The sequence below is a fragment of the Salmo salar genome, chromosome 06 (assembly GCF_965601325.2).
Source record: "Salmo salar chromosome 06, fSalSal1, whole genome shotgun sequence".
Lineage (NCBI taxonomy): Eukaryota > Metazoa > Chordata > Actinopteri > Salmoniformes > Salmonidae > Salmo > Salmo salar.
This window is the reverse complement of record NC_138296.1, coordinates 73,379,275-73,397,263: the sequence shown is the minus strand read 5'-3', so window position 1 is coordinate 73,397,263 and position 17,989 is coordinate 73,379,275. Positions and strand designations below refer to the sequence as shown.

The 17,989-nt window shown below is 46.2% G+C and overlaps 1 protein-coding gene across 2 annotated transcripts in view; it reads right to left on the bottom strand.

The window, feature by feature from the left end:
- Positions 1 to 27: 27 nt before the first annotated feature.
- tulp4a (TUB like protein 4a) overlaps positions 28 to 17,989 on the bottom strand; it is a 50,883-nt gene continuing 32,921 nt past the window's right edge. Inside the window, exons 6-14 of one of the 2 annotated variants that reach the window (XM_014205638.3) lie at positions 14,281 to 14,388; positions 10,073 to 10,239; positions 9,657 to 9,881; positions 9,118 to 9,352; positions 7,749 to 7,893; positions 7,312 to 7,483; positions 7,115 to 7,208; positions 3,419 to 6,918; positions 28 to 3,208 (exon numbers count right to left, since the gene is read on the bottom strand). In XM_014205638.3, coding sequence (XP_014061113.1) covers positions 3,092 to 3,208; positions 3,419 to 6,918; positions 7,115 to 7,208; positions 7,312 to 7,483; positions 7,749 to 7,893; positions 9,118 to 9,352; positions 9,657 to 9,881; positions 10,073 to 10,239; positions 14,281 to 14,388 — 4,763 coding nt within the window. In that variant the 3' untranslated portion in view covers positions 28 to 3,091. The remainder of the gene's footprint in view (positions 3,209 to 3,418; positions 6,919 to 7,114; positions 7,209 to 7,311; positions 7,484 to 7,748; positions 7,894 to 9,117; positions 9,353 to 9,656; positions 9,882 to 10,072; positions 10,240 to 14,280; positions 14,389 to 17,989) is intronic. The other variant, XM_014205639.3, reaches the window with a different exon arrangement.

Sequence of the window (17,989 nt, the reverse complement as noted above, 5' to 3'; positions counted from 1 at the left end):
CAAACAGACTAGACACACACAAAAAAATCTGAAACAATGACATTTTATTCAAAAGATGCGTGACATATACAATTGTAAAATAATTAACATGGCATGCCTTACTACCGTTCACTATAAACATTCAGTCACCAAATCACTCAGATTTTTTCAAGTTTTTTTTCCTATATATGTCTACAACTACATGTACAAAGCACATTTCTGATCAAACGAAAAGCCAAATTCTACAATGTCTACTACAGGTTACCACCTCAAATTAATTCATTGAGAATCCTAAACCAGTGTCCAAGGGAGATTTGTACATGTTTTCAGTGGCTTCTCCAAACGGTCATGTCATGTGGACTGATGTGTGAGCTGTATTGAAATAATACACAATCAAAATTGACCAGTCAGTCAACATCATGAATGTGTAGATTTCCATTGCATGGTGAGAATAAACAAAAAGATAATACGCTTACCGGAGTGAAAAAAGTTTAGCTTTCTCGAGGGGGAGAATTGGTGGAAATACACACACTGAAGAAGTTAACATAGATAACACTTATGGGATCGGTTGACCTCACAATTGAACACACTTGACACATACTTCCTTAATGACTACTACCAACTACACTCAAGGACAGGGCACTTATTCAGATCTTCTCCCATCCACTGCAAACTTCACAGAACACAGATTGAAAAGTTGCCTCTCCCCTACTTGCCCCCCCCCCCCCCCCTCCCATGATCTGACAAATAGGCTACACCAGTAACAAACCCCTTTCAACAGAAAGAAATGTTCAGCAAAGTCAACAAGTTATGTACAGCCTTTAGCTTAAGAAAAAAATCTCATAAATAAATGTACAGACCAGCAAAAATAAATTGAATATCATAGTTTTCCCACACTACTAGTGTGAAAGTGAAGGGTTGTCAAACTGTTGGTGAGGGGAGGACCTTCCTTTAGAAAATATTGCACAACAAAATTGTTAACACAAAATGAACATTGATGGACATTTTTAAGAAATGTTATTTTCTTATTTTCTTTGAATCAGGTCCATCTTAATCCCACCCCAACCAACAACTATCACATGCAGCTCAGAGGAAGAAATAAAAATCTAATCTAATAATCTCATTGCTGTCAAGACCATGATGTGTGGATCTGGTCCGGAGTGATCTCTCTCTGTCACACAAGTGATCTAGGCCCCTTTGTATTAATCTACCAAATGTAGTAATTCCATTTTTTGGCACACACGTTTTGAAGTGATCCTAACCATCCATCAAATAGATCTTTTAGTTTGATAAATCATTTTTTCCAATGATGCGTTTGAAAATTAGTAGTGTGGATGATGTTAACAGGTATCTTACCACACTTAAGTCCACAAATATTTGAAGTGTCTATCTGATTTTGCATCAGCATCCATCCCCAGCCCTGCAGACGGTTCACAAGGCATAGAGACCCAAGCCTGGATGTCTAACAAAAACTAGTCAGCTTAAAAGATTGCAGTTTCAGCTTGCCAAGTTCGAACAGGTTAAGATAGCTTTCTCCTTAATTGAGGTTAACTTCAAAGACTGAAAGAATAGAAAGATGTCAGGTTTCTCAGGGATTGTAGTGTATTTCTATAGTTATACTACTGTACTACAGCTATCCGCCATAATATTGAACATACACAGTGGGCTACGATGAAAACAGCTGTCCAGCTCCACCAGATCATTTTACAATATTTATGAATGATATGTGGCAGTTATTTACATGACTTAAAAATAATAATAATAATGAAATGGCATAGGTGAAATATACAAAAATATTTCCTGTACCTTGCTTACTCATTTAGTGTGGGCTTAAGAGTAGGACACGCCTACACGCTGACGCTCACTTCACAGAAGTGACAGCAGGTGACAAATTACTTCATGTCAGGGAAACAAAGGTCGGATTGGTGAACTCTTACCTCTAGGATCTTTGTTTGTGTCCCCGTCAACATGTCACCATGATAAAAATGGGAGATACAGGATAACGGTCACAACTATTCTGTAAAACCATTTTAAAACTCACCGATTTTGTAGTGTACAGAACAGCATTTCAATTAAGTCTCTGTCTCTCCCAAATAAAGCAGACATCTTGAAATCCATGTAAACAAGGTACTAAGATTGTATAATTACAACATGAATACGAAGAACAATTACAATGTTAAAATTCATATCTGAATACTGTATGACCTATTCGTAACAAGAGGAAAAACAAATGCAGAGATACATTAAACCATATGAGCTACATCATCTTTTTTTCCTTCAAATTCCAAGGACTGCCGTTCAGCTTACATCTTTTTCCCCCCTTACCTCTCCAGAGTTCCTGACAACAGGGAAATCAGACAACTTGCGCATTTGCGTGTGCTAGTGCTCCAACAATACAATGCATATATTGAAACCTCAAATCCAGCTAAGATAGATTTGGATTGTAACAAAACGCATGGCAGATAACTAAAAAATAACATTTCAAAAGCCTAGATTTCCCCCCCCAGAAAGTTTGATCTTTAGGTGTAAAAACCCAAAAGCCAAAGCAGTGTTATAAAGTGATGATAACGGTTTCATACAGCAACGGATTTCAGTGCCCAGTAGTACCTGTACGCTCTGGAAAGAAAAAAACGACATCTTCAATCTTCCAGATAGTTTTTTCAAGTATTACTGCTGCTCCTTTTTAAAACCGCACAGAGAGAACGACTCATCTCTCGGGACCATACCGACAGGAAACCCAAACCGTTAAAAGGTTGTAAGTTAAGTCTTTCCACTAGCTAGCTTTCATTAGCTAAAGCAGCATTTATTTGCATGACGACTACAGAAAGCTGAGCTCTTGGGCCCTGTAAGCAGTACAGGGGACCGCTGACTGTGCCAAGGCAAACTATGGCCCTGCTCCAAAGCCTGCAGCCCATGCTTATTGCACCCTCTGGTGGCCACATTGGGCAGTGCAGCACCACAGTGTCTCGTTTTCTCGCTTGCGATGCGATATGCAAACAGAGTTGATTTCAGTCTTTTCTCCAATATTAAAATAACTTCAAATTAAATAATCTTGTCCTTCCAGCAGATGTTCCGATCCTTGCTAGTATTCAGTGTAAGAGGGGGTGGGACCTCATTTGAGGCGTTGAGTAACATTAGCTAGAGCCACTGCGAAGGCTTGAACAGCAGAGAACGGGTACTGGAAGTCCAGGATGTAGGCGTTGCCGTCAATCCTGCCAAACTGCATCACCTGGTCACAAACACACAGTCAGAGAAAACAGACAGGAAGCTAACAAACAACATTTCAGATAGTCATGAGTCTCTGAGCTATTTCTCTACTGAATTATATTTATTCCATGTCATATTCTTAGAAACTAATGAATTCACTCTTCTACATTCCTACACTATCTATACCCAATTTCCCATCTATGTGTAAAAACTACATCTCTAGCCACCTCACCTGTCTCCCCTCCAGTTCGATCTGGAAGTTCTTGGCCGACTCCTGTGTAACACGTCCCCCAAAGTCCAGCTGGTAGACCTGAGTGGCCTCATTCCACAGTGGCTGCTTGTTGGCCATCACATAAACAAAGCCCTGGCTTCCCAGCCCGCGGTCCTCCTTCTCATTGGCCTTGCGGCACTTGATCTCCTCTAGCTCGCTGGCCGCCCGTAGGCTCCTCTTGCTCTTCCAGCCCTTCTTGCCGCTCTGGCACTGGTTGAGCAGCTCGTCCCCGCTGATGAAGAGCTCAGGTTCACTCTCTGAGCTGTCCTGGAACTCGCTGTTTGTGGGAGCCTTGCTCAGCTTCTTAGCCTTCAGCTGCTGCTCCTTCTGGCCTTTGGGCTTCTTCTTTTCCCTGCTGCCCAGCCGCGGGCTGGAGATCAGAGAGTTGAAGTCGCCCAGGGCCCGGCCCTCCTTCTTGGATTTGCCTCCCTCGGCGATGGCCGGTGCATTGGCCTCCTCAGCCCTGCCATCTGCCCGCTTGCGGTTCTTCTTGCCGAACTTCTCAGCACTGCTGGGCACGGGGCTCTCGTTGAGGGAGAGGACCTCCTGGAAGCCCTCTCCGGCCTCCATTGCCATGGCCTCTGGTGAGCCACCGTGACCCTGCAGCTGCAGTTCTGCTGGGGGCGGTGGAGGGGGAGGTGGTGGGGGAGGAGGGGGAGAGAGGACTGTCTTGTCCACCATCATCTGAGAGAGCTTGGGGGGCATGGGGGGCAGCGTCCCCGAGGGGCTGGGCATGGGGGGGCAGGGGTTGTAGGTGCCCCAGGGGGTGTGTAGGGCAATGGGGGGGATGGGGAGCCCGGCACAGGAGCTTCCCCCCGGGTACATTGGAGGTAGGGGGCAGCAGGCCAGGTTAGACAGGTTGGCTGGATAGCCAGGTGGTAGGACCAGGGTGGCATCCTGCTGGGTGAAAGGGACCGGGGCCACCACCTTCTTAGGGGAGCTGAGACGGGGAGAGCCTGGCATGGGCTGCTGCTGGGGCCCACTGTAGGTTGTGCCAGAAGCGTACTGAAGGGAGATCTGGTAACCTGCAGCTGCAGCAGCAGCCTGGAAAGAGGCAGCACTGGGGCTGGTGGGGGACTTGGGGGAGAGGATGAAAGGCAGCCGGGAGATGTCGAGGTGCTGGGCTGGGCTGAGGATGAGCGGGGGTGGTTTGTGGGGTCCGGTGGGGCCAGCAGAGCTCAGACTACCAGTCCGTTCCTGGGGCACCCACACCTCCTCAGTGGTGGCTGGGTCCCACTGGTACGGCGGTGGCCTCTTGACTGTCAGTCCAGACACATCTGCACCCCCTAGTGCCAGATGCCTCAATGACTGACTCATTGCTTCATCCTCTGTGAAGGCTGAGTTCACATAGTCAGCCCTGTCTCTGTTCCCACCTCCTCCTCCATTCCCAGAGCCATCCAGGCTCAGCAGGTTGTAGGAGGATTGAGAGACTAGGGGAGAAGCGCTGTTGGAGTGGACGATCACCGTGCTGTGAGGAGCTCCATTCCCTGGAGGAAAATCCTGTCTAATGATTGTACCTCCTGCGATTCCATTCGCAGTCCCACTGGGAGCACTGCTGGCTGCACTGCTAAGCCCACTGCTGTTACTACTGCACTGACTGCAGGTGTACAGGGCTTTGGGCACCCTCTGTTGGTAGGAAGCCGCCAGTGTAGCGTTTTGGGATTTGGCTTTAGGGGGCAGGGTCCTCTGAGGGTCCAGCATCTGGGAAACTTTGAGAGCGGCCTCTCGGCTGTTCCGCCTGAGTGTGGCGTGGATCAGACTGCTGTCCAGCCTCTGTCCGGTGCTCCTCCCCCCTGTGGTGTTCTGATTGGCTGTGTCGGGGTAGGGGGGCGGATCTCCGCTGGGTATGGAATAGCGGGGAACGGTGAGCCTGTTGAGGGTTGCCGAGGCGTAGGGCAGCTGGATCTTCTTCCCGTCTGTTGAGGAAGAGGAGGTAACCCGGAGGGTGGCTGAGCTTCCCGGGACCTGGAGCGTGTAAATGTTCTGGTTGCAGACAAGCCGCGTTCGAGGCCGGCACACCTCTTCCACGTTACCCCTGCTGTCGAACGTAGTTATCCGCTCGTAGCCTAGCGGCGTTGGGTACTGTGCCGCCTGCTGGCCAGGAGGATACAGGGAGAACTCGCCCTTCTTCAGGCACAGGTCCACTGGCGGCGGGGTGCCGTTACTGCCCCCAGCCTGTCCAGAGGCAGCATTGGTTGCTGCAGCAGAGGCTGCCGCTGCGGCAGCGGCCACCGTCCCGGGGTAGGGGGGCGGGGGGTTCATCTTGCTGAGCTCCAGAGGGGCGCTGAACACCACCGTGTCCCCCTCAGCCAGCTGGGGGGCAGAGCGGGTGGGTTTGATCTTCAGCAGGTGCTCATGTTCTACGCTGACTCTTCTCTCAGCCACCAGCCCCCCTGCAGGGTGGGGGACAGGGATCTGGAGCGCGCCCTGTTGGAGCTGGTGCACCGCTGCACCTGACACCTGAGAGGGGACAGGGACCTGGAGCTGTTGCTGCATCTGATGGTGCTGTTGTATCTGCTGCTGTTGCTGCATCTGATGGTGTTGCTGATGCTGTTGTTGTTGTTGCATATGCTGCTGTATCTGTTGCTGCTGTTGCTGCAGCTGCTGTGTGTGTTGCTGCTGCTGTAACTGCTGCTGGAGCTGTTGTTGGTGCTGGAGCTGTTGTTGGTGCTGTTGTTGGATGTGCTGCTGCTGTTGCTGCATGTGCTGGATCTGCTGTTGAATGTGTTGCTGCTGCTGCTGGATCTGCTGCTGCTGCATCTGTTGGTGTTGCAGCATCTGCTGCTGCTGGATCTGCTGTTGATGTTGCTGTGCCAGTTGCTGTTGGTGATGTTGCTGCGCTAGTCGTTGTTGCTGTTGTTGTAGCTGTTGATGGTGGTGCTGTAGCTGCTGTTGTTGTTGATGCTGAATTTGTTGTTGCTGATGATGTTGCTGCAGTGGTTGTTGATGGCTCTGTGGATGGCTTTGTTGTTGGTGGTGATGAGAGGGAGGAGGCCCAACCAGAAGCCGGCTCATCTCCAGCCCTCCAAAGATGACCTGTCCAGGACTGGAGTACCTGCTGGGGACCGTGTACTGGGCGGTCAGGATGGTGTCCTGGCCCTGGTCAGACGACCCCCCCGCCCCTGCAGAAGCCACGGAGGAGATGGCCGTGGGATTGGATAGGATGTCCAGCTGGACGTTCTGATTGGCTAGGAGGGACTGGACCAGGCCGATGCTCTGGGTGGGGGACATGGCCTGGGCGGGACTGTGGATGGGGGCAATAGGGATGTTGACAGTGCAGGGAGGGTTGTCGTCGGCCACGCCCGAGGCCCCGGTGACAGGCAGGTCATCCTCGTCCTCACTGAAGACGTTGGGGCTGAACACAGGCAGGTTGATGTAGTCCATGGAGATCTTACGCACCTCCGGCAGGTAGATGGTCATCTGTCTGGGCTGCAGGTGGAGCAGACTTGTCTTGTAGATCACTGAGAGAGAGAGAACGGGAAGAGAGAGAGAGAGAGAGAGAGAGAGAGAGATATAAGTGGAGGGATAGAGAGAAAGCGATAGAAGGGAGGGGGATAATAGGAGGCAAAAGAAAGAGTGGAGAAGGTTGTTACATACATTGGAACCATAGTTAAAAATCATTTTAATTTCCCTCAGAAGTTACTGATTGGTAGTTACCTGCACCAAGATTGGTAGGCAAGAAGGTGGCAAGTCCCACAATCTTAAACTTTGTTCCCCAAATGTTGGATGTGACCTGAGCAAGGTAGTTATGCTGCAAAAGACAAAACCCACATACAAATCAGTACTTCTTCAAATCCCTCAAACTTAAATGTATGATGATAGGACACAAAGGAAATCAGAATGAGGTCCATTACCTGTGTGATGTCATCTAAGGGGAACTCTCTGCGGGTGAGACTTGGGGACCCAATGGATGGCTTCCGGATGGGTAACCGTGGCGACCGCGAGATCTCCTGGGTAGCGCGGGACAGTTTGGGGGACTTCCTGGGGTCAATATTGATCCTGTTGGTAAAGGGACAGACTAAGTCTCTACAGAGAAGGTAGCACATGAAAGAGAAAGGTTTAGGGATGCAGAGAAACAAACGAAACAAAACAGAGCATAACATTCAAGCAGCATTAGTAGACAAAAATGCAGTGGCTTAGTCAGTACTTTATAGGTCCAAACAGAACATGTGGGTTTCCTTGTGAACTCCAAATAATAGAATCGTCCCAAAATGGTGAGTAAAACAAAGAATGTAAATGAAACACATGCTTGTAATTAATTAATGAAGGCAGTATAAAGGCTGTTTATTACCTGGGAAGTTTGGGAGACTTGCTGCCTCTGGATATCTTTGGGGATTTCTTGCCGACCCAGTCGTCACTCAGCTCTATATCACTGGAGTCTGAACAGTTACAGCTGTCTATCATCGACGAGATCAGACTGTTCCCATACACCTCATCTGGAAGGAGAGAGGGAAACAGGGGATGGAGAGAAAGAAAGATGGGTGGAGGGTAATGCAATGAAGTTGGTGTGATGGGGAAATGATGGGTGTCTGTCTACTGCTCTATGAATAATATCATCAGGGTGATCATTCGTTAAGTGTCACTGATTCAAGAGGCACTACAGTATATCTCTGCATATGGGGATATAAGTCAAACTGACATTGATAGGTATCCAACCTAACCACTGTGACTTTACCAACGTTTATTTCCTTTATCACAACACATACATATCCCCAGTGTTAACAGCAGGGGGCACACTTCCTTCACCTCTTCTTAGACATGCAAGAACAAACTGACATTAAATCATATCCAATTTCAGACGCACACTGACTAACACAAACTTTTCAACTTATTTAGTCCCCCAAACTATTGTTTCCAAGTAACTTCTCTCATTCATATGAGTAACTTCTCTCATTCATATGAGTAACTTCTCTCATTCATATGAGTAACTTCTCTCATTCATATGAGTAACTTCTCTCATTCATATGAGTAACTTCTCTCATTCATATGAGTAACTTCTCTCATTCATATGAGTAACTTCTCTCATTCATATGAGTAACTTCTCTCATTCATATGAGTAACTTCTCTCATTCATATGGGGCCCTGAACCGCAACTGCTCCAGTTTAGGTCAAGATCATTTATTTTATCAGCATTTAAGAGTGAATGGGCTGCATACATTTCATGGCTGGATTCATTTATCACAGGAGAGGGCAGTGGAGAGGGAGGGAGGTGATTTATGGTAGATACCAGAGGCCATTAAGCAGTTAACATGGGCCCAGTCTGCTCTGTACTGTGGCTGGCTGGCTGACTGGCTGTGAGACTATTAACACTGAGAACACTCAATGCCAACCAACACTGTCTGAAACTTCTTCACCACAAGTTAGTCCTACATGTTATATAAATGGAAAAGTACCGGAGGAGCAGGGAAGGAGGCTCTGGCTAGGCAGCAGACTTTTACAAATTATATTTGAGTAACTAACGGTTATTAACAAGAAGATACTGACTTCACACTTTTCAAGTAAAAAGCAGTCATACGAGAAGCTGAACCAGCTCCCAAAGCAACAGAATCGTCTAGAAGTCCTCGTTAGAACAGTCATAATGGAGCAGGATTTCAATGTGATATTTTCAAAACAAACACCATCAACACTTTCCTCACACAGTATCTCCAGTATAACCTCACCTGCTTTGCCGTCCGTCTTGGGGTCCATGATCACGAACTCGGGACGGAGCTTGCTGATGCGTCGGCCCTTGAGGATGGGCACCAAGCCCCCCAGGTACTCCAGGTAGAGGGTGTAGCAGGGCCCGCCCACCTCAGGGTTGTCCTCCGTCCGCTTCATGGTGCAGTGCAGCCGCTCGTTCCCCGCCGTCGGGTAACTCACAAAGTCACGCATATTGTTGGGGTCTGGAATGGGGGGCTAGAGGTGGAGAGAGAGAGAAAGGATGAATGAATGAGGAGCATTCTGACGCAAAGCGGCGACTCCTGGTGCTGACTCAAGTCAAGTAGCAATTTTATCCCTTGCTAAACTCTTTTTCAACCCCCTATCTTATCCTGGAATTATGACCCTGAATGACCATTTGTATTGTATGTCAGTCTGTATGAATGTCAGTCAGCCAGGTGGGTAAACCAGAACCCTCAACCTCCCCATTTCATAGAGTAGCACATCCTCACCCTCCCAGACACATATCCATACTGTATGTGACATCCCCTAAAGCCTGTACCTTGATGGTGGGTGTGAAGGCTGTGGTGACGTAAGAGCAGAGACGAGAGGGCATGGTGAGCTTTGCCACGTCCTTCTCCTCCCGGAGCGCCCCGGCGATGCCCTGCTGGCACAGCAGCTGCAGGCTGGCCACCCGGTGATCCACCCGCACCACGTAGAGTACCGCGCCACAAGCCAAGAACAGACGAGAGTCCCGGTGACCCCAGCACAGCGTGGTGATGGGACGCTGGGGAGAACGGGGATGGTGATTATTCTATGGAACTCATAGCATATGATGTGACTTCTCAATAGTATGTTTACCAATGTAAGGTGTTGTGTGTGTGTGTGTGGTACTGAATATGTGTTGTGGATGCTGGAGTGTGTGTGTGTGTGTGCCATCTGTGCCACAGGAGCTGGTCTAAGTGTGTGTGTTATTACTTGTGCAGGCGTGTCCAGTGTGTAGATGTGCTCTCCGCAGACGTTGTAGAACTTGACGATGGCGTTTCTGGTAGGAGGTAGACAGGAGGAGTCGGGGGGCAAGACAGCTCTCTCCATCCCAGCCACGGCCAGGAGATCGCCCTGAGAACACCACTGGACTACCACATCTACCACACACAGAGAAGAGGAGAAAGTGAGCATACACACACAGTTTACACACACAAACCACTTATCCTTAAGAACACCACTGACCAATGTGGGTGATACAGGCCTAGACAGCAGAAGAGAGTGAGAATCTGTTCTTTTCTTCCCAGGTTGCCTAAATCCAAACAAAATTGAGCTCAGGTGCATCCTTTTTCCATTGATCATCCTTGAGATGTTTCTATAACATGATTGGAGTCCACCTGTGGTAAATTCAATTGATTGGACATGATTTGGAAAGGCACACACCTATCTACAGTTGAAGTCGGAAGTTTACATACACATTGGCCAAATACATTTAAACTCAGTTTTTCACAATTCCTGACATTTAATCCAAGTAAGAATTCCCTGTCTTAGGTCAGTTAGGATCACCACTTTATTTTAAGAATGTGAAATGTCAGAATAATAGTAGAGAGAATTATTTATTTCAGCTTTTATTTCTTTCATCACATTCCCAGTGGGTCAGAAGTTTACATACACTCAATTAGTATTTGGTAGCATTACCTTTAAATTGTTTAACTTGGGTCAAACATTTTGGGTAGCCTTCCACATGCTTCCCACAATAAGTTGGGTGAATTTTGACAGAGCTGGTGTAACTGAGTCAGGTTTGTAGGCCTCCTTGCTCGCACACACTTTTTCAGTTCTGCCCACAAATGTTCTATAGGTTTGAGGTAAGGGCTTTGTGATAGCCACTCCAATACCTTGACTTTGTTGTCCTTAAGCCATTTTGCCAACGTTGGAAGTATGCTTTGGGTCATTGTCCATTTGGAAGACCCATTTGCGACCAAGCTTCAACTTCCTGACTGATGTCTTGAGATGTTGCTTCAATATATCCACATAATTTTCCTCTCACATGATGCCATCTATTTTGTGAAGTGCACCAGTCCCTCCTGCAGCAAAGCACCCTCACAACATGATGCTGCCACCCCCGTGCTTCACGGTTGGGATGGTATTCTTCGGCTTGCAAGCGTCCCCCTTTTTCCTCCAAACATAACAAAGGTCATTATGGCCAAACAGTTCTATTTTTGTTTCATCAGACCAGAGGACATTTCTCCAAAAAGTACGATATTTGTCCTCATGTGCAGTTGCAAACCGTAGTCTGGCTTTTTTATTGCGGTTTTGGAGCAGTGGCTTCTTCCTTGCTGAGTGGCCTTTCAGGTTATGTCGATATAGGACTCATTTTACTGTGGATATAGATACTTTTGTACCCGTTTCCTCCAGCATCTTCACAGGGTCCTTTGCTGTTGTTCTGGGATTGATTTGCACTTTTCGCAGCAAAGTACGTTCATCTCTAGGAGACAGAATACGTCTCCTTCCTGAGCGGTATGACGGCTACGTGGTCCCATGGTGTTTATACTTGTGTACTGTTGTTTGTACAGATGAACGTGGTACCTTCAGGCATTTGGAAATTGCTCCCAAGGATGAACCAGACTTGTGGAGGTCTACAATTTTTTTTTTGAGTTCTTGGCTGATTTCTTTTGATTTTCCCATGATGTCAAGCAAAGAAGCACTGAGTTTGAAAATAGGCCTTGAAATACATCCACAGGTACACCTCCAATTGACTCTAATGATGTAAATTAGCCTATCAGAAGCTTCTAAAGCCATGACATCATTTTCTGGAATTTTCCAAGCTGTTTAAAGGCACAGTCAACTTTGTGTATGTAAACCTCTGAACCACTGGAATTGTGATACAGTGAATTATAAGGGAAATAATCTGTCTGTAAACAATTGTTGGAAAAATGACTTCTGTCATGCACAAAGTAGATGTCCTAACCGACTTGCCAAAACTATAGTTTGTTAAGAAGAAATTTGTGGAGTGGTTGAAAAACTAGTTTTAATGACTCCAACCTAAGTGTATGTAAACTTCCGACTTCAACTGTATATAAGGTCCCACAGTTGACAGTGCATGTCAGAGCAAAAACCAAGCCATGAGGTCAAAGGAATTGTCAGTAGAGCTCCGAGATTGTGTTGAGTCACAGATTTGGGGAAAGGTACCAACAAATTTCTGGAGCATTGAAGGTCCCCAAGAACACAGTGGCCTCCATCATTCTTAAATGGAAGAAGTTTGGAACCACCAAGACTCTTCCTAGAACTGGCCGCCCGGCCAAACTGAGAAATCGGGTGAGAAGTGCCTTGGTCAGGGAGGTGACCAAGAACCCAATGGTCACTCTGACAGAGCTCCAGAGTTCCTCTGTGGAGATGGTAGTCCTTCTGGAAGGTTCTCCCATCTCTGCAGCACTCCACAAACCACTCCTCAGTAAAAGGCATGACAGCCCGCTTGGAGTTTGCAAAAAGGCACCTAAAGGACTCTCAGACCATGAGAAAAAATATTCTCTGGTCTGATGAAACCAAGATTGAACTCTTTGGCCTGAATGCCAAGAGTCACGTCTGGAAGAATCCTGGCACCATCCCAACGGTGAAGCATGGTGGTGGCAGCATTGTGGGGATGTTTTTCAGCGGCAGGGACTGGGAGACGAGTCAGGATCGAGGGAAAGATGAACGGAGCAAAGTACAGAGAGATCCGTGATGAAAACCTGCTCTAGAGCATTCAGGACCTTAGACTTGGGAAAAGGCTCACCTTCCAACAGGACAATGACCCTAAGCACATAGCTAAGACAACGCAGGAGTGGTTTTGGGACAAGTCTCTGAATGTCCTTGAGTGGCCCAGCCAGAGCCCGGACTTGAACCCGATCGAACATCTCTGGAGAGACCTGAAAATAGCTGTGCAATGACGCTCCCCATCCAATCTGACAGAGCTTGAGCGGATCTGCAGAGAAGAATGGAGAAACTCTCCAAATACAGGTGTGGCAAGCTTCTAGCATCATACCCAAGAAGACTCAAGGCTGTAATCGCTGCCAAAGGTGCTTCAACAAAGTACTGAGTAAATGGTCTGAATACTTTTGTAAATTTGATATTTCATTTATTTATTGCAAAAATGTCTAAAAATCTGTTTTTGCGTTGTCATTATGGGGTATTGTGTGTACATTGATGAGGGAAAAAAACAATTTAATACATTTTACGTAACAAAATGTGGAAAAAGTCAAGGGGTCTGAACACTTTCCGAATGCACTGTACATGTCCAAAAAAAGCATTGGATTGGTGTAAACATGGGCGAGTTTCTTTCCACCATATTTTTTGCACCAGACTCAGCACATTTTAATTGGCCCTTTAAATTATAAAATCAATCAGCAGTAGAAACAAAGTATCATCCTCGCCACTGCTTCGGTAAAAAGATGTGGGATTGTGGCTGGAGAAATGTAACCCCTTAAAATTCATAGACAGAGCGATGGATGCAAGGACTGACCATCCATGATATCAAAATGATAGTTTTAACCATGTTTTGAGGCGTGAGTGTTTACATTTACTTTATTTACAAACATCGTAGTAAAACAAGCTTCTATTTTGGGTTCTGATGAGGAACAACAGCTGAAACTACACTCGAGACATTTATAAGTTATAGTCTTCAAGAATCAATGGATGTAGCAACTGCTGACTGCCCCTTTAAACCTAACCTATGACCTGACCCATCATCACCTTATGTATTGCTGACCCCCAGATAACAACACCCACCCCCAGATAACAACCCCCCCTGAAAATACAAAATAAACTATACAACACAAATGGCTCCTAGCCTGGCCCGCGCATGCTTTCTGACCCTAACAATAAAACTTAGCCTGGCCCGCGCATGCTTTCTGACCCTAACAATAAAACTTAGCCTGGCCCGCGCATGCTTTCTGACCCTAACAATAAAACTTAGCCTGGCCCGCGCATGCTTTCTGACCCTAACAATAAAACTTAGCCTGGCCCGCGCATGCTTTCTGACCCTAACAATAAAACTGAAACTTAATAATATAAAAAATAAAATAGAAACACTTTTATACAACTGAAACTAAATACAAACTATCAAATCAGGTCTGAAAACTAACTGAAACTAAACGGAAAAATCTAAAAACGAATAGAAAATAAAAAAATGAAATCTATAATAACCTTGATAGAAACACACATACCTTTGAGGCCAGTGTGGATGAGAGTGGGAGAGAGGTCATCATAGTTGTTCATCAGGCTGATGTCTCCAGAGGTGAAGCTGACCGTCAGCAGAGGCTTCAAACGTTGGACTGCGGAGACAAAGACCACAACCAGACCAGGTCAGTGAGAGGGATACCACAACACAACCACAGAAACAGAGACCCAAACACAACCAGATAAAGACAGAGGGGGAGGTCAACAGAGTGATACAAAACCAGGTCAACCACGATCCTATTCTGATTCTATTTCAGAGAGACTGGCAATCCGACTAAGACAAATTGCTCTTTCTTATATTTTCTGGAATTCAGACCAAATGCAAGCGTTCCCTGTATAAAACGTTGATAGCGTCTTAGCAACCAAGTTCCCTGTATAAAACGTTGATAGCGTCTTAGCAACCAAGTTCCCTGTATAAAACGTTGATAGCGTCTTAGCAACCAAGTCAGGGGATGGTGTGATCAATATGCATTTCCAGTGGGCCATAAAATTGATTGAGAGTGAGGGACACCGTGTGTGTGTGTGTGTGTGTGTGTGTGTGTGTGTGTGTGTGTGTGTGTGTGTGTGTGTGTGTGTGTGTGTGTGTGTGTGTGTGTGTGAATAAGGGAGGGGTAGTGGGACACAAGGACATTTCTGCATCTTTGGCAGCTGCTCCTAGTGATTAATCTTGGGGTAGTGATCTCTACTGTGTCCTATTCAAAAGCACAAAGACACCCATGCATCTCACCTTACTACCATCCATCCACTCTCTCAGGGCTATAAATAACACACCTTCATAAAACACAGCCACCGCTGCTTTGTACACCATGTAAATCTTGGGTGCCTCAAAGGGACTAAGGACAACTATCGTGACTGTTCTGTATTAGTCCATGGTTTATGTGAACATACGATCAGTGATGAAGGACCAGGAGGTTTAACTAAACATGAGAAACTGATCAGATCACATTGTCAGGAAGAAATGTCAAGGTTCCATCTTACTCTTTTCATTGTGCTACGCTATGAAACTGACCTGGGCTGGGTTTCCCAAAAACATCGTAGCACTAAGATCATCTTAATGCCATTGAAACTAAGTGCTACAATGCTTTTGGGAAACCCAGCCCTGTACTAAACAGTGTGTTGTATTGTTTAGTTAGAAATAACGCTCCAGTGTCATGGTGTAGCAAATATGTCAACGTAATCTTGGCAGTCAGACAGCAGCAGTAGAAGGCCTGGCATCTTCAACCAGCGCCTTGAGAGTCGTCCGCTAGCCTGCCCTTCCCGCCAGCCTGCTATGCCCGCAGATCATTTCTCAGCGCCAATCAATTACCAGCGACTTTTTTAATTAGTGAATTAGAGCATAATTACCGTTCCCGCTAAGGCAAGCACTTTTGAACTTTACTACACACCGACTGACCAGACTGTAAACACATCACCGGGGGAGGCTGGCCCAGGCATCGATGCAACCAACGAGACGCAATTAAGGAAAAAAAAGAGAAAAAAAAAAACTGTGCACATAAAATGGAGGCCGTTATGTGAGCTGCTAATCATGCACATCACTCCCCAATGAGGCTGAGAGGTGATCCACCAAAGAAATGCTTACCAAACCAAAGACCAGGGGAGATGCAGGAAACAGACAGGTTTGTGTAACACAAGGGTCTCACTAACAAAGGCCTATTAAAACAGTTACATCACATATCGGCCCCTTGGTTAAACTGGTAACCTTGTGGCTGTACAGTACTGCTTCCAGGTCATTGGAGGGATGATGGGAGTTGGTTTCGACAAGAGCCATAGAATTAGGGTAAAATGATGATTCAAATGGAACATTTGTAGTAGTGGGGGGGGGGGGGGGGGGGGGTTGGAGAGTCACGGTGCCCCTGGATAATTTTTATGTAGGACTGAGAAGCTGAGTTCTGGTGACTTTTAAAAAAGGATATTCTACTCCAAATTAATGAAAAATAAATTCTGATGACACCATTTAAAATGACAATTTCCACCTCCAGAAATGAGACCAATAACATAAACCACATTTTCATCCAACCACTTCATGCGGATGAATTACCTGACGCATGAAAATAGTCACGACCTGGCTGATGGAAACATGAAACGGCGGTAAAATTGTATAAATGCCGACAGACAATTTGTTTGTTCGTTCGACGTGGTGGGATCTTTTTGTCATGCGATGATATGTTTGTGTGGTCCACCCACTACGATTGGGGAAAGCATGCAGTTTATTAGGCTACATATGAAATAAGTTATAATGAACTTCACAGGGTAGTGAATGTATAAGGTGATGAGCTTGACGCTCCTTTCCAATACATATCGAGGGTCTTATTCTGGTGACAGGATAATCGATGCTTGCCTACCGTTTGACAAATACAAATAATATCACTGTTATCCATAATCTCATAATGTAGGTAGCCTACCCAAACAGTATCTGTGAGCTGTTGGCTAGAGCGCATGTGCCAAGACCAGAGTAGGAACATTTGCTATATAAAGCAACAGTTTATCTGACAAAACCATCTGAAGAGTTGAAAATGCGATTTAACTTGTATTTTTCCATTCGGTATATGGGAATTTAATGGCAAAAGCAGATTATCAAATATTCGCATCAAAATCTGTCACAAATTGGATGAAAACCTAGCTATATTGGTAAAATTATTTATAAAAATTATTAACATATTGGACCATGCATATAGTCTTTGCATGGTCCATACTTTCAGGTATGCTATTAGCAATAAACATTATCACCTGTAGCCCAACTGATGCAGCATTGTGGCTAGAAATAAATAGGCTGAAACATGGGGTTGCAAATTTTTGCATTTACCCTAGGGGTAATCATTAGCTAGATCCTAAATGTTATAAACTCTGCAAAAAAAGAAACGTCCCTTTTCCATGACCCTGTCTTTCAAAGATAATTCGTAAAAATCCAAATAACTTCACAGATTTTCATTGTAAAGGGTTTAAACACTGTTTCCCATGCTTGTTCAATGAACCATAAACAATTAATGAACATGCACCTGTGGAACGGTCGTTAAGACACGAACAGCTTACAGACGGTAGGCAATTAAGGTCACAGTTATGAAAACTTAGGACACTAAAGAGGCCTTTCTACTGACTCTGAAAAACACCAAAAGAAAGATGCCCAGGTCCCTGCTCATCTGCATGAACGTGCCTTAGGCATGCTGCAAGGAGGCATGAGGACTGCAGATGTGGCCAGGGAAATAAATTGCAATGTCCGTACTGTGAGACGCCTAAGACAGCGCCACAGGGAGACAGGACGGACAGTTGATCGTCCTCGCAGTGGCAGACCACGTGTAACAACACCTGCACAGGATCGGTACATCCGAACATCACACCTGCGGGACAGGTACAGGATGGCAACAACAACTGCCCGAGTTACACCAGGAACGCACATCAGTGGTCAGACTGTCCGCAATAGGCTGAGAGAGGCTGGACTGAGGGCTTTTAGGCCTGTTGTACAGCAGGTCCTCACCAGACATCACTGGCAACAACGTCGCCTATGGGCACAAACCCACCGTCGCTGGACCAGACAGAACTGTCAAAAAATGCTCTTCACTGACGAGTCACGGTTTTGTCTCACCAGGGGCGATGGCTGGATTTGCGTTTATCGTCGAAGGAATGAGCGTTACACCGAGGCCTGTACTCTGGAGCGGGATTGATTTGGAGGTGGAAGGTCCGTCATGGTCTGGGGCGGTG